The sequence below is a fragment of the Centruroides vittatus genome, unplaced genomic scaffold, assembly GCF_030686945.1.
Source record: "Centruroides vittatus isolate TY-2023 unplaced genomic scaffold, ASM3068694v2 contig_299, whole genome shotgun sequence".
Taxonomy (NCBI): Eukaryota; Metazoa; Arthropoda; class Arachnida; order Scorpiones; family Buthidae; genus Centruroides; species Centruroides vittatus.
Genome location: NW_027121909.1, coordinates 1675512 through 1702727, shown reverse-complemented (window position 1 = coordinate 1702727; position 27216 = coordinate 1675512). Strand labels below are relative to the sequence as shown.

At 29.8% G+C, this 27216-nt stretch overlaps 1 protein-coding gene across 1 annotated transcript in view; it reads right to left on the bottom strand.

The window, feature by feature from the left end:
- Positions 1 to 27216, bottom strand: part of LOC136972627 (proliferation-associated protein 2G4) — a 66660-nt gene that overhangs the window by 20208 nt on the left and 19236 nt on the right. Inside the window, exons 4-10 of the mRNA XM_067267223.1 lie at positions 24186 to 24255; positions 23475 to 23567; positions 20119 to 20182; positions 13341 to 13419; positions 9569 to 9647; positions 9423 to 9501; positions 2682 to 2733 (exon numbers count right to left, since the gene is read on the bottom strand). Of these exons, the coding sequence (XP_067123324.1) occupies positions 2682 to 2733; positions 9423 to 9501; positions 9569 to 9647; positions 13341 to 13419; positions 20119 to 20182; positions 23475 to 23567; positions 24186 to 24255 (516 nt within the window). The remainder of the gene's footprint in view (positions 1 to 2681; positions 2734 to 9422; positions 9502 to 9568; positions 9648 to 13340; positions 13420 to 20118; positions 20183 to 23474; positions 23568 to 24185; positions 24256 to 27216) is intronic.

The following is a 27216-nucleotide window of genomic DNA, read 5'->3' as shown; positions in this document are numbered from 1 at the left end:
CATGTGGCTACACACATTCCTTCGTAGTGTTGTGATTTTATTTATGATGAGTGCAAAATATAAGAGAGCTAAGCATTTTTCAAAAATTTAAACATTTTCATCAAAAACAAATTCTGCATAACCATAGTGTTTATTTTCTTTTTAGCATTACAACAGTAAACATACTAAATTAGTACTTCAATAAAGAGCTATTTCTGGACAATTAATTTGAGTAAAGATAAATTTATTTTCACAGATTGACCAGAATGTTGCACACAACCAGGAGAAACCAGCATGCCAATAACCTTGGGGTTACTGGCATACCAGTTAAACTGTGACTAAAAAATAAAATTAATCAGAGCTAACAAAACTAGTTGTTAAATAAATGTTAAAGAAAACACTCTTCCAAGTGCATGTACAATAAAATAACATTGTAATCTAACTTCTCTCTTCCTGGTTGACTTACAACCAGAAAGAGAGTTTCAATTCACAGGGTAATAAAACAATTAGTGACTTATTGGTAGTGGCAGTAGTAGTAGTTAGTGTGGGCTGCACTGACAATCAACATAAAAGTAATGAAGTTTTACTACCCTGATCCTATCAAATTTCACACAAAGCAAATGTTAATCCTGTAAGTCGACATAATTTACAGTAAATTACATGTTTATTTTTGCATTTTTGGATTGAATTACAATAAAATAAACATAAAAAAAGGTCTTTCAGAATTCCACAAGTAAAGGATGGTTTATAATTGAAGTTGCCCTACTCAGACCTGCCTAGAGTCTGTTCTTGTGAACGTATTTTGATGAAACTTGGTATATATGTTACATGGACCATGGGTAAAAGGAAAATGCAAAAAAAATATTTAGTTAGAATTTTTACCACTAGGTGAAAAAATGGCGCATGAAGAACAATAAACACAAAATGGAAACATGCAAACGATTTTTATTCATAACATTCGTTCAATGTGCAATCCATTGAACAAATGTTATGAATAAAAATCGTTTGCATGTTTCCATTTTGTGTTTATTGTTCTTCATGCGCCATTTTTTCACCTAGTGGTAAAATTCTAACTAAATATTTTTTCCTTTTCTCTATGGTCCATATAACATATATACCAAGTTTCATCAAAATACATCCATGAGAAAAGGCTCAAGACAGGTCTGAGTAGGGTAACTTTAATTATAACCACCCTGTATTTTACATTAGAAAAAAATTCAAAATGCAGAAATTAAACATATAATTATAGTTTTTGATGTAATGCTGTGTTGACAATTTCACAATTTTAGAATAAAAAATTGGTGTTTAAGAGACATCATGTGATGTAACTTGTTTTGTTTTTGGTTAATGTGAGCCTAGGTATACAAAATGGCGGTGATTTCGGTAACCTTGATGGCAAGTGTTTTTAGAAAAGAAATGTAGATGGCGCTGATAGTAATAATGCCTTCGTATGCAAATATCCATGAAAAAATTCCATTCAGGAAACATGAGGAATAATGTGAATTTCAAATTTTGGTTACGATGTAGACGGATTATGCACGTTGTTAATTTTTTTAAAAGTGTGTGTGTTTTTTTTAAAGTTTGTACAATTTACTCGAAGTTTAAAGTTATCAAGGAGGAAACTTTGTCAATGGTAATTAACAAGTTAAATGTGTGCTTAATGTGTTTAATGCATGTTAAATGTCATAAAAGCATATTAAAGGTGTGTAAACATTGTGTAAGTGAGGTAAAAATTTTGTAAAGTGTTTATATGTGGTTCAAACGTGCGTTTAAAGTGTGCAAATGTGAGTTAAATGTGTTTAAACGTGGTTTAAATGTGTGTTTATAGTGTGTAAATGTGTGTTAAACTTGCCATAACCAAGGATATGTAACAGTGATTTCCGACCCGAAAGACAACGTGAACGACACATGGAAGGCTAGGTGGCCGTGGATCACAGGTGCCACCCTCTATGGAGACGCTGCCTATCGTAGATGAAAAGGCGAGAGATGTGAATCATAAGGGTACGACTATGCAGACGTGAGCGAGCGAAAATATGTGGCGAGAAGAGCGACGAGACGCGATAAATATCAAAACCAGTCAGATGTGTGCGAGAACCAGAAATTTGCTCTTGCCAGCGTTATTTCTCGCTTCTCGCTTGTGCATGGTTTTCCTTTGTGAAAACTAAATCGCCCGCAACCTCTCGCTTGCTCTAAACTTGCATCTGCATAGTTGCACCCTAAGACTGCAGTTCTTAAGAGGAGTAAAATTTATGTACAATACAGGCAAATTTTGTTCGAACCACTGACGTAGAGTGTCTCATAATTCACTTCGTCCATGCATCGACTAGTATGATAGGTAGTATGATGACTTTTTTATTTTTCGTTTCTGGTCCAAGAGTAGGAAAAGTAACCAAAAGCAGGGGAAAAAGTAAGTAGCAAATTTACATTTTAAAAATGTTTTAGTTTTAAAAAAGTTTAAATATAGGCGCATTTAAGTTATTGTCGACGGTCGCCATTTTGTATACCTAGGCTCACATTAACCTTGTTTTTTTACGCACCCTCTGGAGAGGATGTGTAACCTCTTGTAAACCAACATGCCAGACAATCTGCAAAAGTACAGTACATATATTTTTTGAGTCAGCAACAGATCTAAAGAAAAATTATCTATACAGCATAATTTTATATTATTAAATAAATGTATTTACTCATAAAATAAGTATTACCTTAATGTGAAAGGCATATTTCCAAACCGCTTATCTACTTCACTAAAAAATGCTAGAAAATAAATAAATTTTATATACACAAAAATTGTAAACTTTATTAAAAACTTTAATTCAAATTTTATTAAACTATGTAAAATTTTTTTACGGCAAAATGTAGAACAAATAAACATAGAAGATTGAAAATATTAAGTTAAAAAAAATTCAAACATTGGAAGAAGTTTCAATGTAATTTATTCTAGGAAAAATCATAAATAATGGTTATGGCTTCTCAGTATAAATAAAATTTCTATGAAATTAAAATGGAAAATGAGATAATTCTAAACAATGAAAAGATTGTTGCAATTATTCACAAAACAAACAAATATATTAATAAATGATTTTAGTGAACTTTAATATTACAATTATGCTATAATTTTCTTTTGATTATTTTTAACTATAAAATTCATTTTTACTATCTACAAATTTCATACAAAATATTTTATGCAATTGATTTTTGATAGTTCAGGGTCTTTATAATTAAAATTCCACTTTGAAATGGCCATAAAAGGAAAACTACTGGAGAAAATGCTACCAAACTAGGTAATAACTTACTGGAAGTCATGGGATTTTATTTTTTGCAAAAAAAAAAAAAAAAGTTCAAAAACTCACCACCAGCAGGGAATGGTGCTGTATGAAATATTGTTAAACGAAATAAGACATGAAGACATCAGTTGAAAATGAACAATTTGGAGGAATTGAAAAATGCGATACACCGACATGTCCGTAACATTCCTCCTGATATGCTAAGAGCTACAGTTGAGAACACAGTAATGCAATTTAACTTGCTTTCAGAAAATGGTGGATGCCACATTGAACATGTTTTGTAACACATTTTAGAAATAATTAAAAACATTTTCAACCAATGTCTTCATGTTTTATTTCATTTAACAATATTGCATAGAGCACCATTCCCTGCAGATGGTGAGTTTTTGAACTATTTTTCTTTGTGGAAAATAAAATCCCACGACTTCCTGTAAACTATTACCAAATTTGACAACATTTCATACAGTAGTTTTCCTTTTATAACCATTTCAAAGTGGAACTTTAATTGTAAAGACCCTGTACATTGTTTTATTTATTAAAAAAGTGCAAACTTTTTATACAGTAGACAGTTTATAGATTGTTTAAAATTTGTGAATGCTGATCATATTATATATGCTTAATTACAATTCTAACTACAGTCCGTAAAGAAATTATAAACTCAAGTGAAAATTTTCTGTTTTAATTTGTTTTCATCTACAGTCAATTGTTACTATATGAGATGATTTTAATTAGTCTTAAGAATATATAATGAAATAAACAAGTCTTTGTATTGTATCATTTTAATAAACAATCAAAAATTTGAAATGTTACAATTTTTTGTTGTAAACAATTTATAAACTCAAGGGTGAAAACTGATTATTGGAACAATCCACTATGCATATATTTATGTAAATTAGTACGTATAACATTTTGGGTGACTCTAAGAATTCAAACTAAAAAATTGACAAAAATGCCAAGGGGAGTAACCTTAACTGAAAGTGAAATACGAAAAATCTATTTCTTTAAGGAAAAAGGATGGCCAACTCGTAAAATTGCTTCAAAACTTGGAAGATCGCAAACTGCAGTACAAAATGACTAAAAAAGGGTGACAATTATAGCAAAATTAAACGTACAGGACGAAAACCAAGTCTGCAGCCTCATGACCATCGCCACACTGCTAGTCTTGCAACAAATGAATCATTGTCTACTCGTGAGATAGCTGCAGTTTTACCAACTCCAGTGTCCCACCAAACTGTGTGGAAAAGCTTGAGAAAAAATAAAACAATAAACTTCATGAAAGTCCAAACCAAAGCTAACAGAGTTACATCGGTCAACAAGGCTGCAATGGGCGAAAGATCATGTTACCTGGACTACTGAATGGAAAAAAATAGTTTTCTCAGATGAGAAAAAGTTTATCCTGGATGGCCCAGATGGTCAAGCATATTATTGGCATGATACAAGAAAGAATCCCAGGGTCAAATTCAGTAGACAACAAGGTGGAGGTTCAGTAATGATATGGGCAGCAATCGGATATGAAGGGAAAACAGATTTGCATTTATTAATGGGCGAATGAATTCTGAGATGTATCAAGCTATGTTATATGAACATCTAATCCCATTTGGTCCTCTCATTGGCGGTCAAGACTGGATCTATCAACAGGACAATGCATCTGTTCACAAGTCAGCCAGTACTACAAAGTGGTTTTCACGTGAAAAAATTGAAGTGATGGCTTGGCCAGCACATAGTCTAGACCAGCGTTTCTCAAAGTGGGCGATAACGCCCCCTTGTGGGCGGTGAGTAAATCTAGGGGGCGCTGGAAGCAGGGTACTGAACGGTGACCAAAGGCAAAAATTGGGGTCACTGACAGCTGTTCCCTTTCCTCTGTTAAACGGATAAGAGGAAACATTGCGTTTAATGGTTTCCAGATGTTGAGATCAATGTAAGGTAAGGGCACAAAATGTGAGATTCATAGAAAAGTTTTCCTAAGAATATTTCCAATCCTTTCTCACACAAGAAAAAATGAGTTAGGGGCGTTGGGTATAACTTTACGGAACAAAGGGGGCGGTGGATAGAAAAAGTTTGAGAATCACTGGTCTAGACCTTAATCTCATTGAAAACCTTTGGAATCAACTCGTGGCATTAGTTTATCGCCATGGAAAACAATACAACACATCCGACGAGCTTACAGTTGCATTGTATAATGCCTGGGACAAAATTAAACTAGGTGACATTCAAAACCTGTTTGATTCAATGCCTAAACGAGTTGTGGAGGTAATTGAAAACAAGGGAGGGTCCACAAAGTATTAAAAACCTTGAGTTTATAAACTGTTTACAACAAAAAATTGTAACATTTCAAATTTTTGATTGTTTATTAAAATGATATAATACAAAGACTTGTTTATTTCATTATATATTCTTAAGACTAATTAAAATCATCTCATATAGCAACAATTGACTGTGGATAAAAAGAAATTAAAACACAGAAAATTTTCACTTGAGTTTATAATTCTTTACGGACTGTAACATACCAAATGTAATATTGCATATTTTCAAACAATTTAAGGATTATAACTAAAAAATAGCAAACTTTTTCTTCAAAGATTTTTTTTATTCAAGCAATCAAGCAAAAAAAAAATCCAATTTTTTACATAATTCTATTAATTAATAACAGAAAGAAGTCTAGTATTATCAATTCCATTGGCAATTTGTTTTCAATCATTGTGCATGAGCTTATCTTTGTAGTCAATATGAAATTCTTAAATACTTGCTAAGGTGAGCTGGTGTCCAAATTTTTTGTTCACATTTTTTTTAACACTACATTTTTGTAAGTAGATAATCTTTGTAAGTAGTAACCAGTGTTAGAATTCATTCCATAATTACTAAATCTAAAAACATAAATTGTCATTTTAAACAATGTGCTTTCAATTGCTGACATGCAACTGATTCTCACTCAGTGGTTGGAGTCAAACTTTGATGCATTCAAGTTGTTTTGGCAAATTTTTTGAAGCAATACAATTTACAATATTTACACTGCCATTTTTCAATATTTAACTTATATAAGTCTATGTAATTCCAAATTTGGCTAATTTTCTATTGAATTTTTTCAAAAGTTATCGAATGCCATTATTTTGTAATTTTGAATTGAGAGATTTCCTCCTCTGAAGCAATCTCTGGATTTGATAGCCAATGGCCTCAGTAATTCCATTGTTTTTCATAACTTTAGCATCTTGTCTTACATATTCATAATGGAATTTTGAAATAACATACTCAAAACTCACTTTCTGTTAAAGATATATCTAATGTATTCCAAACTAAAATTTCTTGATATTCTGTCAAATTCAAATTTTTCTAAACAGCCTTTTTTATTTTTTTCTATTTTTTAGTTAAACATCCTTATAATGATTAGTTGTAACATATTACAGCTCAATTATAAATTTAAGTTCACTCTAATTTTATAAAACTTTCTAATTTACAATGAGTAACATGAATTGGAAATAGATTAACAAAATTTTATTCATGTTTTATTAAGATATTTTAAAACGGTAAATTATTTTTTTCCCAGTTTTTGTCTAAATTTTGCTTATTAAAAACTTTAAAAAATTCTAATTGGTAAGTATACGTGTGTGTGTGTGTGTGTGTGTGTGTGATACATGAAGGTAAAAATATTGCAAATTTATATATATATAATATATATTTGTAATTAAATTTTAGAGTCAAATATATTAAAAACTTGTTTTTAAGATAAAGTTGAGCTAAAACTTTAATTACCAGCAGTGTTTACAAATAAAGCTTTTTGAATGTTTTAAGCAATCATTCCAGAACATCTGAATTTATGCAAAAATATGGCTTACTATATAAAAATTTAAACTAGAAGTAAACTGAACATTACAAATAAAATTAATTTAAACAACAAAAGGTATTAACCAGATTATTAACTAACTAGAAATTCTCCCATCAAGCATAATGGAATATTTTTTATGAGAAAGTAGAGACTGAAGAATTGAGTGTCCAGCTTCAAGTCAAGCTTGATATTGTGATGCTGTTTCTGCAGCCCCTGACAAAGCCATTCTTACTCAATGTTGTTCAAGTCAAACTTCACAGACTTCAGAGATCTTTGTTCTTATTCTTTTAGATCTTGAATTTACCTGACCAATTTTACTCTTATGCTTCCCCTAGGCTCTTTTTTTTTTGGACAAAATAGCAGATTTTTTAATTCCATGTCAATAAAACAAAGATGAATTGTACATACATTAATTAGATGAGTGATAACACTTTCTAAATAACTGGATCATTAGATCATTACTTCAATTGGGTAATAGAACATCACTGGTCACTATGAAATTTTTTTTTTTTTAAATTTGTTATATTAGTGACATGATGCAGTATCAATTTTTAAAGCATAAATTTAGTGAAGTAAGTTTAAAATATACCATTTGCCAAAATATTTAAAAATGCAACTTAAGAGAAATTTACTTGTCCAGCATAAATGTCATGTGGTTGCTGATGTTACTGCAATATAAGTGTGATCACCAATCTGAATTGATAAAATGTTTATTCTATAGCTAATATTTCTGCAAAATAAGTAACCTATACTTTCTGTCAGAGCATAAAACAAATATAATCAAAATTTCATCTGGATTGGACAAAAATTGCAGGAGTTATAAGGAATTCACACACACACACAATGGCTTTTATATTAGTAATGTAAGTCACATCAAGCATAATACCTATTCAACACACGATACAGTATAAGCACTAGGCATAACTTAAACATTTATGTGTTTTATATTAGTTATTAATCTACTAAATATGAATACCCATGATCATATGTTGTAGCAGTGATTTTCTGTATACACTAGTATTTTGCAGGCATTTTTTACTTAGCTGTATCTCCATGATATCCTCATGGCACACACTATCAATCTGATTATGTAAAAATATTGGTCAAAAAAACTTTCTGCTTATCACTTAACTGCTGCAGAAAACTGTTAACACATACAAATGCATACAATTTTTCATCATCACAAAATCACATTTGTAAGGTAGCAGTTTTCTGCTCTGATATCATCATGGATGTTTGTCAGTTTTGTGTGATGTAATGTCATTGTGGTCTACAAGTTGCTACTACATTGCTTGTCTCTGTAAATTTGGAATTACTAGCCTGGGCAATACGACCTTCAATGGTTTAAATGGCTTTGTGGATTTATTTCATGTCTGAAAAATACAGAAATTTCTGAAAAACACCTCAACTCTCCCATCATTTATTTCCAGATAAACTTGTTTCCCCTTAGTACATACTACAGCAAAGTTTGAAGGGCTTCCACAGAAAGACCTGTCAAGAACACTGTTCTATAAACAAAGAATGCCTTATAAACTAAACAACATATGACATTAAAATTTGGCATATACAGAGAAGAGAGAACACATAACAGAATTTTTTCAGAATTGTGAAATTTGAGCAAAGTAATTATGTGCAGATTAATTATGCATGAAAAAATCAGTGTCTTATGCATGTTCAAAAAGTGTGCAAGAACACAGATTAAAGTTTAATTTTATTTGAGGTATTCAAGTCTATTTCTAGTCTATATTTTTGTACAGCATGTCTTGCCTGTTCAATTCATTAAATTCAAATTTTGCTAAACACATTATATTTTCATATACATATAAATATTTTAAGAGGTATAACAGGGGAACATTTTCTTTTTATTAACTTAGCAATGCTTGTTTAAAGCAACCTGTTTAAAAACATTATTTATATTGTAAATACTGCTGACAATTATATCTTATAAAAGAAAGAGATTACTTATATACATATATAAATGTAATAAATTTAATCAACATTTAAAAAAAATAAACAAACAAGAAAAGGTTACAATATGTATTTTAAATGTTTTTTAATCTTTTACTTTGCTTGTTTATACTTTGAAATTATCAAACAGTTCTTAAACACTATTACATAGATGACAAAATTTACTTATAAATTTACCTAACTGTAAAAAGAAATTCAGTAGGGTTTCTTTTTATTTAAAAAGACTAAAGATGATAGATAATAGAGCAAATAAAAAAGAACTTTGAATCAAATTATAAGAAAAAAGTTCTTTATGAAGAAATAAATAAAAAAATATAAGTAAAAATAATAAAAAGGAGTTTATAATACTTTAGTGAAAAATTGATATATACCCCTAGAAGCTTTCATCTTCAACTGATAAATTTCATCTGTCTTTTTATAAACAGTGGTACGTGTATCCATTTCTCGACCCTTCAATATAAATTAAACAATTAAATTCTGAATAAACAAATATAACAAATTATTTAATTAAACTTACTTTTCCTTCACCTGTACTAATTAAAACATCTATGGCATAAACTTCATGTAATTCAAATTCACATTTTTCATGTTCCTTCCTAGGAAAGCACTTAAAAATTTATTTCTATTACAGTAAAAGCACATTTTTATTAATAAAAAATAATTATAATAATAAATTTCAGAACAATGTCTTTATTAATATTATATTTTATTGTATTGCATTTTACATAAAATTAAATAAATAAAAGTTTTAAATGTTATGTATTAATTTTAAAGCAATTTAACTAAGTTTCATATGAAACATTATCATATGTAACTTTTATTATTCTAAAATTAATAGAGTTTGCAATTATATGATAATTATTTTTTAAATTTTCAAATCTACTCTGCATTGTTAATAAATTATTTCCAACTTTTTAGCTATGCTTTACATATTTTACATATAAAACACATTTTCCAAACATGTTTCGGATCCTTTTGTTTCAAATTTCCTCATTATATGAAACAAAGTTTTACATATAGTATACTGTTATTAAAGATTGTAAAAGGTTTTTGAACCCAAATACAAAATTGACCATATACAACAACAATTTAAAAATGTTAGATAAATAGAATTATTATAATGTTTTCAACTAAAAGCATCAAATGATTCAGCTGAATTCTTATTGGGCTACAATATGAGTAATTGGAGCATGCACCAATCAAAAGGTCCAAGAACAAAAAGCTGAATTTTACAAGAAACATGAAAAACAGTTTCAACTTTTGTGTGTTACAACTGTGACTATGCAACTTGAAACTCTGAAAGTTGTACTGCTATCATAACTGAAGATGATGTTTTGTGTTATAGACAAGTGACAAAAAGGTTTTCCATATGAATATAATAGTGGAATTTTTTACTCAATCCCAGTGTCCTGTTTGTCCTCTCTGCAGATAATCCTTTGCCTTTCTATCTGCTATTAATATTTTACTTTTATTATTTCTTTCTGATATTTTACTAATATCTCTTTTACGTTTCCCTTTTAAGCTATTTTTTTCTTTCTTTTTACTATTAAGTAAATTTATTGCTTTATCTATCTCATTTTTATGCTATGGTAGAGACAAGAAGAACATTGAAGATGAGATTAAAAGAGCAGGAAGCATCAAGTCCAAGAAATCAAACATCATCTTCATTTCTTTATTGTAAAAGTCTTTATTGAACAAAATAGTCTACAATTAATAAGAAAAATCTTAAAATTATATTCTTAAATCAAGAATTATAGTTATGTAGATTTATAGAACATATCACAATTATGAATAATGTCAACCTAATCAATTCAAATAATGGAATGTTAGTCAATGATATTTGGAATGATGTCATATAATGATAAGAGTAGATTGTTACATTATGTGGGATGATGGTTGTCAGAAATACTAGTGATTGACAAATTGATAGAAAAAATGACAAAGTATGGTTTCTGTTGCAAATGATATATTTTTGTGAGAGACCCGTATTAGGCCTGTCCAATGTTAAATTTTAATTATTTCGAAGCCCTCTCGGGAGATAACGATCGAGATCCGTGATAACGATCAAGTTTTGAAGGATGTACAATCTTCCGCCGTCAAACTCACTTCCCTCCTTCTCAGGATCCGACCTGAGTCACGGAATTCAAGTCATCATCCTCCCTCGCGATTGGTGATCGTGGCGGAAGGGACTTAGAGTATAAATAGGGGGGAGATCTCTAAGAACGGGGAGCTGACGTCCAAAGAAGACGAACTGCCCGGCGACACCGTATCCGACTCAAAGGCCAAGTCGAGACGCCGAAGCCTCCGCCGACAAGCCAATCCTGCCGCCCACCTGTCGCTCCGCCAGGAAAGACGTCCGAGTCGAAGTATATTCTCGATCAAAATCGATAACCGAGAGGTATGAATCCCCTAACAATTGTGAGCTCTCTCTCTCCCGCGATTAGGGACGGGATGCGTAGCATTTCTGTAGTAGTTCCTAGGTTCCAATAAACCATTATCTGTGTTGTCCTGTTATACGGATATTGCCTTTCTTTATCGACGACCCCACACACACTCCTCCACTCGACCTGACAAGTAACTGACCGATCCCGACAAGTCGGGATATCGCGCAAAATTAGCCATCCTTGACAGTGGGGCGGGTCTTGCCGACCTATTCGCCGAGAACAAGGAGGTCCGACTTCCGTCCTACCTCCCGGCGTTTCCCACATTTGTAAGTATTTTTAATTTTTAATTTATATCAATGATTATATTTTACAAGCTATTTTATTATTATAACTTTGTAGACTAAATAGGGATTTGGCAAGGCACTAGTCTGAAATGCATATAAATAAAAAAAACTTGCAAACAAACTTCTTGTTAGTAACTCTTGGTCTCAGGTGACAGTCAGAATTGGAAGATATTTCAAATTCACTTAATTTAACCTATCCCATGTTGAAATTTTTCTCCATTGTGTGTGGCTGCCATGTTGAAATTTTGTTGATGTTAAGCCTAACGAAAATTTTATGTTTTTTTTTTAAAAAAATAATTGTGGCTATTGTATCATCCAAAATTATTTTTTTATTTTTCCCAAACAAAATATATATATTAATAAATATAAAAACAAAAAATTATATTTTGGACATCAGTTTTGATAGAAAAATTATAACAACTTGCCACATCTAGTTCCAAAAACATACTGATACTGTAACAAGATATCTCAGGTCAAACGCTCAAGGTCAGAGGTCATGACCTCGAGAATTGTTGGTAATAACACAAGACAGGTTAAAGAGGTTTAAGACAATTAGTCTAACATGCCTTTTAAGTGGTTATCATAATAATTAATAACATCTGGCATATACTGCTAATTTTTAGCTTGGTCTTATTAGTCATATCACAGCTCAATAAAAATTCAACTGTATGTTTTGATTATAATCAAAATATGCAATTTGTTAATAATTAACAATCAATCAATAAACAATCAATTTGTTAATAATTATTAACAAATATTGAGTGAATCTTCTAGAAACCTTTTAACCAGTGCGATATGCTCAAAGTTCGTAAGCGAATGTTTTCGGCTCCCTCACTGGGTCCTTTCTCAGTGAGGGAGCCGAAAACATTCGCTTACGAACTTTGAGCATACCGCACCGGTTAAAAGGTTTCAAGAAGATTCAGTGGTTTTACCCCGGTGTGTATAGGTGGATTGTCAAATATTGAGTGTAGTGTTATATGTAATCAACTAAAATTTAAGTGTTTAATTTCTGTTTTTTACAATTCAATTTGAGAAAGAATTTTTTCAATTTCAGGTGAAAAACATTCTCATGAAGCTTACATTATTCTGCTCAATATTAACATCACTTTTCACAAAGATCTCAAAATTAAATAGAATGATCAAGTCTAAAAAATTTTTTATTTAAATGAGGAATATAATATTTTCACTCAGTTACTGAACAATATAAAATAGTCAACTTCAATTGATTGACTATTTTATAGATTTGAACCCAATTACTATATTGACATGTATTTTCAATTTTTTTTCCCTCTTCTCTCAGTTTTTTCAGATCACCCGATATTTTCTGCCTTGATATTCTACATTATATTTTCTTTAAAATTTCTATTTATATTACCAATTAAAAGAAAAATTATTCAAACTGTCATCTTATTTGATGACAGTTTTTTTCAATTTCAGGTGCCAAGAAATCCACCAACACTAAACACTAAACACTAAACAGAATATGAAAATAAATGTTTACTTGTTCATTAATTCATCATTATTATTGCTTATAATAAAACATTAAATCAAATTTAGTTACCTTTGAGCTTCTGTAGGATTCTGAATAATAGATTTTTCTCCATCTATCCTATATTGTTTTAACTGATATGACAACATACCTAAATAATAATTTTATTTTGTATTATAAGTTTCTATGTAATTATATTTTTTAAAAAAATCTTAAAATTGTTCAAATGATTTAATAATTGCATTTATTAGAATTATTTTTAACTATACATATAATCTTCAACACATAGTAACATATATTTATAATAACCATAAATTTTTATGATTAGCATGTACACACACACACAAACAAAATACAGACTGTGTATAAAATACATAATATAATTCTTTTTGGAAAAAAAAGGTTTAGATTTGCATGTTTTAAGAATAATTTTGTTGAAGAAAATTTTAATATTTTAAAATTTATATGTAAAATATATATCAGGGTGATTCAAAAGTTCCTGGGCACTGATAACACTTTTATAAAAAAAGATTTCTAGCACTGGCAAAACTGCTGTGAATGCAATTGAGCTACTATTTGTATCATCATCATCATCACAAAAGCATGTACTATCATTTTATAGAGTCGTTGCATTCATTCCTTTGGTGAATTTCGTTTTCCACAACAAAGAATGACTGACAAAAAACTCATCAATCAAGGCACATTGATTATTACTGGAGACAAGGGTTCAGTGCAAGGGTAACAGCAGAGAAAATTTGCAAAATTGAAGGCCCATGCCTGATGAACAAAACACTTGCTATCCAGCATTACCCAGAGCATTATCATGCTACAGCATTACTGCTGTAGCATGATAATGCTCTGGCACACAATTCCAGAGTGGTCGAAATTAGAGGAGCTAAAGGGTATCAAAGTTTTGTCTTACCCATACAGCTCTGACCTTGCTCCATTAAATTTTCACCTCTTCTGATCATTGGCACATTTTGTGCAAGGACATTTCTTCAATATAGTGCAAGATGTCAAAAACAGGGTTCATGAGTTTTGGCATCAAAACCAGCCAAGTGGTATTGCCAAGAAATCCACCAATTTGCAAAAAGATGGGTCAAGACCACTGCTAACAATTTTACTTTATTAATGCATTCTATTATGCTATTCTAAGTGACAGCATGCAGACTAACTGATAACATCAGCTGTGTTGCTCATGTGTACCCCACCAGACTAGACCAGTTTAGTCCTGCATACCAACCATCCTACACAGTACACAATGTGCTAAAACTGCTCCATTCACCCTTCAGTTTGATCACAAGCAGAAATAGGAAGTTATAACATGTTATAAAAAACAATAAGCTTGTTGATATTCTTGTTTTGGTAAGTAAAAACAAAAACAATGTAAATTTATTAATGTCTATTCTAATAATATAACATTCTTTCATTATTAATGTTATTGATAAAAATATTTAAAATATTTCATTTGATTTTTAGACCAAAATGAATGTTGCATATAAGTTGGAAGTTTGGAATAATTTCAAAAGATTGGAAAATACAAAGTATGCTGCAATCATTGTAATAAACCCCTTCCCTGAGTTCCTGAGCAATGCTCAGCATTCTTTGCTAATATTAACATAAACAATTATTTCATCATTATTAATGTATTATATGTTGGATATTTTCTTTATTTTTGATAAAATAAGTATTAATAAATAGTTCTTTTTATTAACTCTATTATTTCTTTTAATATTCACTCACAAATTTACTTTTAAAGTAAGTATGATTTTGAAAACTGGTTGCTTAAATTATACCTTCTATACTATAATAAACTTCAAAACAAATTAATTTTTTCTTGACAAAAAATTAAATATGCAATAATATCTAAAATATCAAGATATTATGATTTTCAATATTAATTTCCATATTAATTAATATCAAATAGGAAATATAAGATAAAATGTCTGAAGTGATACAAATGATTTGTCAACTCTTCATTATTTTTAACTTTTTCATGTAAAAATTATCTTTATAAATATAATTGTGCAGGTCCCAAAGTGTGCACCTGGGGAGCTGCAAAATATTATAAAATTTTCATAATTTTACTTCCACTTTCAATTCAATGTGATAAGATGTGACATCTAGCAGACCTGATGCAAAACATTAACTCAATAATAAAGGTGCCACACAAAATGTAAAAAGCCTCTTACCATTGCAGAAAAACTCATTCTATTAGTTGCTATAGATATGGTTGGTGGGTCTGCTGGGTAACAAACTTTCAGAAGTGCCCTTTGTCCAATAACACTTTGTCTGTCACAGAATACAGCACATAGCAAAGGACCTCCAATGTTCAGTTATTGAAAAAATAGAAAGAAAAGAATTTGGTCGCAGCTGGACAAAGAGACAGATAATAATAATGATGCTTACTTGATTTGCTATGTACAGTTTATAGATAATAATAACAGACTTGTAGAAGACTTTCTCTTTTGTAAAAGTATCACTGCTGGTGCTAAGGCTCAAGACTTGTTCGAGTTTACATCAGTGGTTCTCAATGCCTTTCTAATGCCATGACCCTTTAATACAGTTCCTCATATTGTGGTGACCCCCAACCATAAAATTATTTTCGTTGCTACTTCATAATTGTAATTTTGCAAATGTTATGAATCATAATGCAAATATCTGATATGCAGTATGTATTTTCATTGTTACAAATTGAACATAATTAAAGCATAGTGATTATCACAAAAACAATATGTAATTGTATATTGTAAAATATTTATTTCTAATTACAAATAAATGAAATTTTGTCTTGAAGCATGATGTAGCATGGGTAACAGTCTTAATATAACAACAGTGAACTACATTGCTACATTTTGTGACAGTATGCGTAAAATGCCAACATCAGTGCAAAGGTTGAAATTGCTTTTTTTCTCACCAGATCAGAAATTCTTGGGGAAGTCTTTGCAAGAGAACAACGAATCCACAACAAGTCTACTTCTGTATTTAGACTTGCTAACCAACAAGCTGGAAAACCCTGTTTCACAAAGATATGTTGTTGGAAATAGAAGAAGGCACAACATAATCTCAGACAGAACAGGATATGACTGCAAACACTTGATCCAGAATTTTGTAACTGGCATTGTAAAGAAATCAGTTCTCACTGCATCACTGTTAATAAGCTCAATGAACTCCTCTTGTGCTGTCTCAGGAACATCTTCAACTTTGACTGTGAATGGGCTTCTGGCAAGTGCAAATGGGGTGTCAGGTAGGTTTGGAAAGTACAATGAAATTTCGTCTGCAAGCATGTGCAAGTGTTCTTTCACAGAAATTATCATCGTGATCCTTTTGTCTGATTCAATGTCATGTTCCTCAAAGAAAGCAGATAAGGTAAGCAATATTTAAATTTTATTTTCATCTAATTTTTTTTTGTTGCCAAAGCTGAAGTTTCATTTGGAATGATCAGATCTTTTCAGACAAATCAAGGCATGTTGCATTTGCTCCTTGCAGTGATAAATTTAATTCATTCAAAATGACAATGATGTCAACCAAGTAAGCTATTTCCTGCAGTTCACTTTTATTGCTGAAAAGGGCTTCAAACTATGGTCTTGCTTTCTGATTAAAAAATGTTTTGAGTTCATCATGAAGCTCAAAAACATGTTTTGAAACTTTTCCTCTTGACAACCATCTCACTTCAGTGTGAAACAGCAGAGCAATGTTCAGCACATCCAACTCGTTGCGTAGTTGCAAAAACAGTAGACTGCTTAAAGTGTTTGCCTTTACAAAATTGACAGAACTTATGACACTTTTCATTACTTCTTGTAACTCTTGTGGCAGCATCTTTGTTGCTAATATTTGCTGATGAATCATACAGTGAGTTCCGATGACTTTTGGTGACTCATTCAGTACCAAACATTGAAATCCAGATTGACATCCTAGCATAGCTGGAGCACCATCTGTGCAAACACCACAAACCTTTTCCCAAGAGAACTTATGCTCTTTCAGAAATGAACCAACTGTGTCAAATCCCTCTCGTGCAGTAGTTGTCATTTCAAGAAGTTTGCAAAAAAAGAAGAAGAAAAAAAAAACTCATCTTTAAAGTCGCCATCATTAATATACCTCACGTAAACCAGTAACTAAACAGTTTGCAATGTCTGTAGATTCATCAAACTGAATAGGGCCTGCTATATATTAAAAGTGGAGCAGATTTAATTTCCTAGATTACCTGATCAAAAATATCAGCAGACATGTTATCTATTCTTCTGCGGACAGTGTCATTAGATAAGGAAATTGCACACAATTTTGTAACAAATTCGTCTCCGATCATAACTCAAACAATGTCTTTGGCCGCTGGCAACAGTAAAATCTTCAGCAATGATGTAAGGTTTTATAGCTCTGGCAATTCCGAGTGCCACCAAATATGAAGCTTCAACAGCTGCCATGTTTTGTTTGTGGTACTTGCCACCAGTGTCAAGTCTGGCTTTCTTGAGTCCATCAACTTTGCTTTTAAAATAGTTGGTATCCTTGCCATCAAAGTTTGGATGCTTGCTATCAAAATGGCATTTTAGTTTGCTCAGCTTCTTAGATTTGGCTGATAGAACTTCACAACAAATAATACATTGCGGTTTCTCAATTCCTGCTGAAATTATTAAGGTAAAATCATATTGTAAAAAATCCTCACTATATTTTCTTTTTTTCTTAACGTTCTTCTCTACACAATTCATTGTCATGGGATAATTTGCTAATGAAAATAATATATAACAATAGCTTTAATACCACAAAAAATGATACATGACATAGTTCAATCAATACAGTTCATTAAAGTTTCCTATGATTTACCATTCTTTGTGTTTTTTTTACATATCTGTTACTATCACAAGGGAGGCAGATTCACATCAACCACAGCTGAATATAAAAAGACTGATCAGCATCCAGATTAAGTTCCCATGGTACAGATATTTTTTTGCAGTAGTTGATGATTTTACAGTACATTATTTTACTTCTGAGTGCCGTTAATAATTCACGAAGTGTCACTTTACCTCGAATAGTGATGCTTTCTACACGTGTGACTAGTCCCATACATTATGGCATCAACCCTGTCACATACACCGTACGGGTGTATGTGACAAGGTTGGTGCAATGATCTCATCATGCCAGGTACTTGTATGTGAGTGTATCTGCATGTGGGCAGACCCGCCTGGAGATGGATAGAGGAGCGGTGTCTCGGTTCTTAAGATCATCAGAAATATGTGTTTTCTGACAGTCTTGGGCGACTCCTATGAAAGGGTCATTCGACCCCCAAAGGATCGCAACCCACAGGTTGAGAACTGCTGCTTTATATTTTTATTTCGAAAATAATTTGGAGTGGATCAAATGCATTGGTATCTTTACTGATGGTATTCATTCTATGTCCGGATGTTATGGAGGATTGCAAGCACTTTTTTGAAGCAAAAATCCTGATGCACTGTGGATGGACCCATTGCGTTATTCACAGGAAAGCACTCGCATCAAAATATCTGAGTCCTGCATTGAACCAGAATACGTAGTACATGTGGTGAACTTTATAAAAATGGCCATTGAGGGCAAGATTTTTCAAAAAAACTATGTGAGGATATGGGATCCAAGCACATGTCTTTGTTGTACTACAGCACTTCGAGAAAGCACAAAACATTACCATGAGATAATGTTTTGTCTCGTACATTTGAACTGCAACAGGAAATTTATATTTTTCTTAAAGAGGAAGGCCACAAGCATGCCAAAAATTTTGTGATTGAAGATGTTTTGGTAAAACTAGCATACTTATGTGATATTTTTGAAAAGCTGAATGCTCTGAATCTCTCCCTGCAGGGAAGCAACGTGCACCTTTTAAAGTCAGTTGGGAAAGTTTCAGCTTTTATAAAAAAATTAAAACTATGGAAAAAAAAAATAAATGAAGATGGAAAAAAGGATGTTTTCCTTGTTGCAACAGTGTTTGACTTCCAATGGAGTTGATTTCTCGAGGTATGGAAAGAAAATTTATCACAGTTTATCACCTGGTTTGAAAAATATTTTCAAAATGATATCATCAATAAATTTGCATGAATTCAAAATCCATTTAATGCCATTGCTCCATCTGAATTTATTGCTGCAAAAGAAGAGAATCTAATTGAGTTGTCTTGTGACAATACATTGAAAACAAAATTTAGAAGCACGGAATTAACTGATTTTGGATAACAGTAAAAGATGAATATTCAGTTCTGAGTGATGAATCTCAGAGAATTTTAATTTGCGACTCCTTATTTGTGTGAAGCTGAGTTTGTCGCTGTGATAAAAACTAAGCATTGCACGAAAATCAATGTGGAGAAGGAAATGAGGGTGGCTGTGTCCAGTTTGATTCTAAGGTTTGAGAAAATGTGCAGTGATCAACAGGCTCATCCATCCCACTAATTATAATTAATTGAATTTGTTCAATTACATTTTTTTTGTTACCTTAAATACATGTTTTATTCATATTTTACTTAACATCCTAACTCTTTAATTAAAAAGATATTGGCTATTTTGCAAATTGTACTTGTTAGAATTTGACATAGGGTGCCTTGGAGAAATCTGAATTTAGCAAGGGTGCTGAGAATCAAAAAGTTTGGGAACCACTGTAATTGTTTGTTCATCTTATAGATTGCATCTGATTGTTCATTTCTATTCTCATTAACATTACTTTACATGATTTATATAATGAATTATTTGGAATATATTTAAACTTTTATTGTTAATTAATTATGAAAATATTTTCCTTTATAAAATAATTTAAACATGCTACTATTAAAGGACGAGTTAAATTTAGAGAAATAAAATATCATAAAAAAAAAAAAAAATGTAAATGAAAGTATATTACCTTCAACAGGTCTACATTTAAACGATTCTGCTACTTTTTGGACAGCATCAGTAACAGCTGAATTCTGAAAGGAAAAAAAATTATATTATATTCACTATAAACATTATAAAAACTCAATGATAGTGATAAAATGAATAAAAATTTATATTCTAAATCTATAGTTAGGCATTCATAATATTTAATATTTCTTTCTATAAAGCTAATATTAAATAATTTCAAAAATGTTTTAATTCAAATTAAGAGCAATGTCACAAGTCATCACTTATAATGCATTCTTTCCAAACAACAGTCTCTATTAAAATCAAACAATACAACTGTTCATGCTAAACAGAATGTGAATGTGCAATCTGGAAATACTCACTCAAAAACATTTTAATGCAAAATATATAATTCTATTCTAATGTTTTCAATCATTTTAACAATCTTCTTCTGGAAAAACATTCTAATAAAAACAAATGCCATTAAAAATAATTGAAAATATTAGAATAAAGTTATATATATTGCATTGCCAGGTTTTTTGAGTGAGTATTTTTTATGATATTTTAAGTTTTAACTTTTTATGATATTTTAAGTGCAATCTGAAAAATTTTAAATAAATTCTGCAGCCAGTTCAATTGCTGGTTTTATTTATTTATTAAATCTTCAATATATCCATTCATTACACAAAAGACAAGTTAAGTTATTTTTTAAAATTTTAATACATCATTATAATGTTTTATTAATGATATTTTCAGTTAAATTTATCTACTGTATTTTAAACAACTATATATAAAAACTTATATATTCCACATACTTTTATGTCATTAATAAGGTGCATTCAATGGAAACCTGGAAATATTTTTTACAAAATATTTATTTAAAAAACTGAAGTATTTACATTATCACCATTCAGCATAAATCCTTCCAGTTCAATGCACTTATACCAGTGCTTGATAAGTAAGTAGATACTATGAGAAAAGAATTATTTCAATGGATGTGCTGTACATGTTTAAACTAACTTTATTGTTGTCTGCACAAACTCACAATGATACACTCAAACCTGTTTTTGTGCGATTTTTTATTTGTGAAATTTGTTTTGTGCGGTATACCAATTTGATTAAAATTCATATACCACACAAAAAACAAATTGCACAAACAGGTTTGAGTGTACATGAAGTTACAAGTATTAGTTAGTCAAAATCTGGGAAAATGAAAATAAAAAGTTTAAAAGAAGGAATTTTTTTTCCCCAAGAAGTTGCTGAAGGACTAGTAAGACCACATATTGAAAGATGAAAAGCTGAACAGTAATAGTAAGCAATAATGAAAAGTAATAACAACAGTAAGCATCCAATGTAGAGGAATTATTCAACAAGTGCAAACTGATAACACTTATGTAGGACAGCCTATAAAATGTTGCATAATGTTTTTTCAAAAAAAAAAAAAATAAAAGGACAAATGCAACATCAAACTTGTAATACATGTAAAAATCATGTATGCATAAATTGTCGAGAAATTAATTTTTCTTTTTTGTAACTCAGTATAATAAATAAAGTTTAAAATATATTCAACTTTGTTTACAAACACACAATAATAAAAAAAAAACAAAACTGTCATTAAATTTAAGTATTTTAAATTACACAAGTCCCGTGAACTCAGCTTAACTGCTTATGTTAGTAAAGTAGCATATCTTAACAAGAATTAAAATAAAATATTTTATTAAACTTAATATTTAAAATAAAATTCTCTCTAAATACAGAACAAACAAAATTAATAACAGAGAATCCATGGTTTATAAAATTAATCAATTCAAAAAATTTACTTTAAAGACAAGACAAAGCTCAGTAGAAAAAAAAACTAATTCTTCTAATATTCTGACATGTTTTATTCTTAAAACACAAAAATCTTTTATTTAACTTTTTGAAGTAACAGAAAATTTAAGCATAGCAAATTTTGATGATTTTATTTTACTGATACAACATAGACATCCTCAACATACTGGAAAAAAAGTAAACTAAACTTATTTTTCTTTTATAAATAACTGTTCACTTGAATAAATTTCACCAAGAATTTAACAATCTAAGTTTTTGGTTAAAATTTTTGATGTCCAAATAGTAGTCAACAGGATAAAGAGCAGTCATAAAATTTATAATTTAAAATCTATAATTTTATACTAATCTAATAAAAAAAGGTTAAGGCATAGAAATTTAATACATACAAATGATTAGAAATAACAAAAAAAATTATCTAATTAAAAACAAGCATCAGTCTTTCATTCCAATCTATAACATGCTGATGAAACTTTGAATTCAAAATAAAAAATACATAATAGTAAAATTAGTAACAACATAGCTCAATAGCAGACCTATAGATCATCAACAATTGCTATAATGTAAAAGCTTCATTATTTCTGGAATTAGTATCTCAAAAGTCAATTTTGATTAATCATATTTTTTTCAATAACTGATACTCTACTACAGTAATTTTCAATGTTTCTTGTGTCATAAACCCCTAAAACCCCATATCATGATGGACAATAGACCCTTGCAGAGTTTCATGGACCACTGGTTGAGAAATGTAGCTCTACTGTAATTTGAATGCAAATTACAAAAACAATTATATTTTTAAAAATAATTGATAATTTAGATAAACATTTCTACTTTTTCTTTTTTTTTTTATAAAATAAAAATGTCCAAATTAAATTAAACAAACTTGAAAAACAAAAATAAATATCAAAATGTTCTAAACTTTCCTAAAAGGTATCTAAAATAAAGCAAAAATTAGAATGCAACCACAATCACTTAAAACAACAACACACAACATCGGGGTGTATTAAATAACGTACCCTGAGAACCTATATCCGGTGTGTGGAGAAAAAAAACAAAAGAACAAGTTCACCACAAACATTTTCAAACTGCTCCGAATTCTTCAGGCATTAAACGGAATTTCTGATGGAACATATAACATACGGATTACGAAATTTGAAAAAACATTTAAGTCCGTTACACAAGCCATGTTTGCATATTCGTACGGCTGACAAATCTTGACATCAGGACGAGCTTCACCTAAAGGCCACCATGATGTCAGGAATCGGACTCGAATGTTTTTTCAAATTTTCATAATCTGTATGTTATACGTTCCATCAGAAATTCCATTTAACACCCGAAGAAGAACTCAAAGCAGTTCAAAAACGTTTGTGGTAAACTTTTTCTTTTGTTTTTTCAGTCACACACCAGATATAGGTTCTCAGGGTACATTACACAATCACTTAAATAGACAATGATAGTTTAAGTCGAACAAATGATTCATATTTGAAACTGAAATTTTATCATCTATTATATAATAAAATTATTAATATAGAGTATGATTATAATACTTACTTCACCTCCTGGCTTAACTAATCGTAAAGCTGCCTCAGCAGCATAATAAGCAGCTCTTACAACATCAGCTTTCCTACCATAAATTTTATCTTCCTGAAATATAATTGTTTTATTCAATAATATGTATTTATTCAAAATGTAAAACTATTTTTAAATAAAGATACTGCTAAACAATAATAAAAATATTAAATTTTAACTGTTAAAATGTGTACATTTTTCTTTTAAAAAACATAAAATTGACCTTTCTTCTTTTTCTCATCAATACATTCTATTTTCTAAATTATTTTAAAATGTTCATACTATTAATTTTTAACAGCTGTATAAATAAAATTTTTATTTAGCACTATATCATGGTATACACAATAAATCATAGTTCATTATTAAATGTTTGATTTATTTAATAATTATAAATATAATTAAAATAACTCCTTAAGCAAAAACTAAATTTATTTTAAAATGCAAAGTATTTTTTAAAAGCAGTCAAGATGCAGTCTAGTGATGAACATCTGGAATTTAATAATATTTATGCTCCATATTTAATTGTTCACTTTTAATACTAATATCATGATTTACAGAATGTAGTAATGTATTCTGAGTTGAAATATTTATACTACAATGCTACAAGTTTTACTATTTTGCTACAATCAGTCAAAATATTAAATATTATAAATAAATTTACATATTTTAATATAATAGTTATAATCTCTTTACCGGTTTTGTTCCAACAATTAATGTATGAGCAACAACTGCAATAAATCCATCAATATGAGCACCCAAATCTCTAAAAAAAAAAAAAAAAACGAATACATTAAATAATTTATTTTTAAAATATAAACAAACAATTTTACAATGGAGATCAAATAATTGCTTTAGTGTCGGTTGCATGAGATACTGCTTAAACTGCAGAATAACTATTGAATAAATTTATTTTATCACAAATCTAAGGCATAAGTTATCTCATTATATGAGCTACTTCGACGTAGCAAATTCCTTTGTATTTTAATATTACAATGGTTTATACAAATATGATGTATATACAGTATATAGATAGTAACAAGGTAGTCCATATTTGAACACACACACACATATGATGCTTTTCTCTGATTGGCTGAGTTTGCTTGTGTCTCATTGGTTGATCAAAGAAAGTCAGGCATCAGAAACTACTGACAAACTATTTCTGTTAAGGTATGTCAAAAATGTTTTATTTATACCTAGTACAGGTATGTGCGGTACTTTTTGTTTTAATAATATACTGTACCTCCAATCAAACCTATTACTGTTTATTGTTAGGAATCTTTATATATGGAAATCCATCCATCTCAAATATTTTTCTTGTTTCCATGAGATTTGAGATAGACAGGTTCATCAGCTGTGTATTGAAATATAATACATCTATCTTGTTTCTGTACATAAAGCAATTTTATAAAATGTTTATACTATATGCAATTACTTATTAAATTTTTAAAAGAGAGTATAAAAATTACTTTTCAATACATCATTACTTTAGACAATTACTTATGAATTTAAAAAATTAAAGTGAAAAGTGATCTCTAGAATATATGAAATAAGATGAAATGTTTAATAGAATATACAATCATCAGAAACGATTATTTATGATGATAAACTAAATTATAAAAAAAATTACAGTAAATTATAATTATACTGCTGGCAATTAAAATTGCTACACTATGAAGGTGGCACGCAACAAATGCAAAATTTGCATGAAAGGTACAACATGCTGGATGCTCTATACCTTAAAATTACCTGTCAATTTAATCATGTCTTTCTCCCATTATATTGTATGTGTACAATAAATATGATTCTGCTGTTTGCTTTCCTTCCTGTTGTAGCATTTTTAATGGCCAGCACTGTATAATAAATTTCATTTATATACTAATTCTAGTATTATATTTTTTAAATTCTGACAATTAAATTAAATGATCCTATATAGACATAAGCTATAAAGTGTATGTTCACTCCGATTACATAACTATCAAATCATTCAATAACAATTTTAAAACAACAGACTTAGTTACAATAGTAGAAATTCTAAATAGATTATAGATTATATTTATGTTAACTATTACTGATTTCTGCTTGATTAAATATTTACAAATTTAATCAAAAGTCGTCAAAGTTTTTCTGTTTTTGTTAATATAATCTGTAATTTATACGTATATAGACTTTTTTCTTCTTGTTATATACAGTACATTGTTTGATCTGATTAACACAATAATTATTGTGATGGCAATTAATCTGTTAATCAGATCAACGCACATGATAGAGTATTATTCCCTAACATCATTCTCAGTTAGGCACATTACTGTTTGAAATACTCAATTTATAATAGTTACTCTTCATCCAAACTTGTAACAAAATCTTACTTAAAGTCAAAAATACCCTCATGAGTTATCTTATACAGTCAAACCTGTTTTTATGCGGTGGATAGGGACCGCATAAAAAAAAATTGCATGAAACTTCATGAGTGGCCATAAAAATAGTTTTCGCAACACAATTAAAAAAATATTTTTTTATGCAGTCAGTAGGGATCGCATAAAAAAAGTCTCACATAGAAAATAACTCAAAACCGTACGAAATAGAATTTATTGACAACAGATGTCAGCACTTGACTGCATCGTCTCGTCTATCGTCTGTTTCACATATTTTTGTCCAGGTGGTGTTTTGTTGACTTAAAAAATAAATTATTTTATTTTTCGCATATTCATGCAATAATATTACTATAATAAGTTCATTTATGCTATAATAAGTTTATTTAGCTATAATAAGTCAACAAGAGACATGACAAATCGCACGAGACTAGTCGCCAACTATACCGCACAAAAAAGGACCGCATAAAAACAGGTTTGACTGTACTGCAGAAAACTCTTTGAACAGAAAACCTCTATCTTAAAATTTATTTTTTCCCCTGTATTTTCGGCCTAAATTCAATATATTTTCCATGTTTATCTCAAACAATTTTCAGACCAATTATAAGGTAACACAATCAACTCAGATAAAATCAAACATTAGAGATAATAATGAAATACCCAGCATAGATCAATTAGCTGAAATACTTTTATTACTCAGTGCTAAGACTTAAAATCACCACATGATCAAAAAAATTGCATTATGTATTCTACAAATAATTTTACATAGTGCATATATCTTTCCAATCAAATAATTGAGTCAACCATAAAAGATCTGAATTTCAGAGGGAGAAAAAATAATTGAATGTTTAATTAATGATAACATCAAATATGCAAAGGGAATTAAAACTGAAGACAAATTTTATTACTTACAGGCTACACAACACCTACAGAAAAAAGTATACCTGATCAAGTAATGTTGAGTATGCAGAAAAAAAAAAAAAAATTGCTATTGTTGTCCAATATGTCAAGAGAAACCACTTCTTAGTGTGTAAAAGTGTTTTAACAAAATACAGATAATCCTCATATAATACAATAGCTAGGTTCCATAAAAATGTCACATTATAAAAATTGTACTATGCAAGACTCACATTGAACTCGCACATGAGTGGACTTACATTCCAAAATAATTTTTTTAAATATAAAATTTTATCTATCATGTATAAAAAACAGTTTTATTTAATTCAGAAAATTTCACTTAATTTGTCCACACTTTTTATCCAATTAAATGCTTTTCAAGAATGCAACTGAAAAAGGAAAAGAAAATTATAAGCAGTTTATAAAATGACAAAGGGAATTTCCACTGTATAAAATTA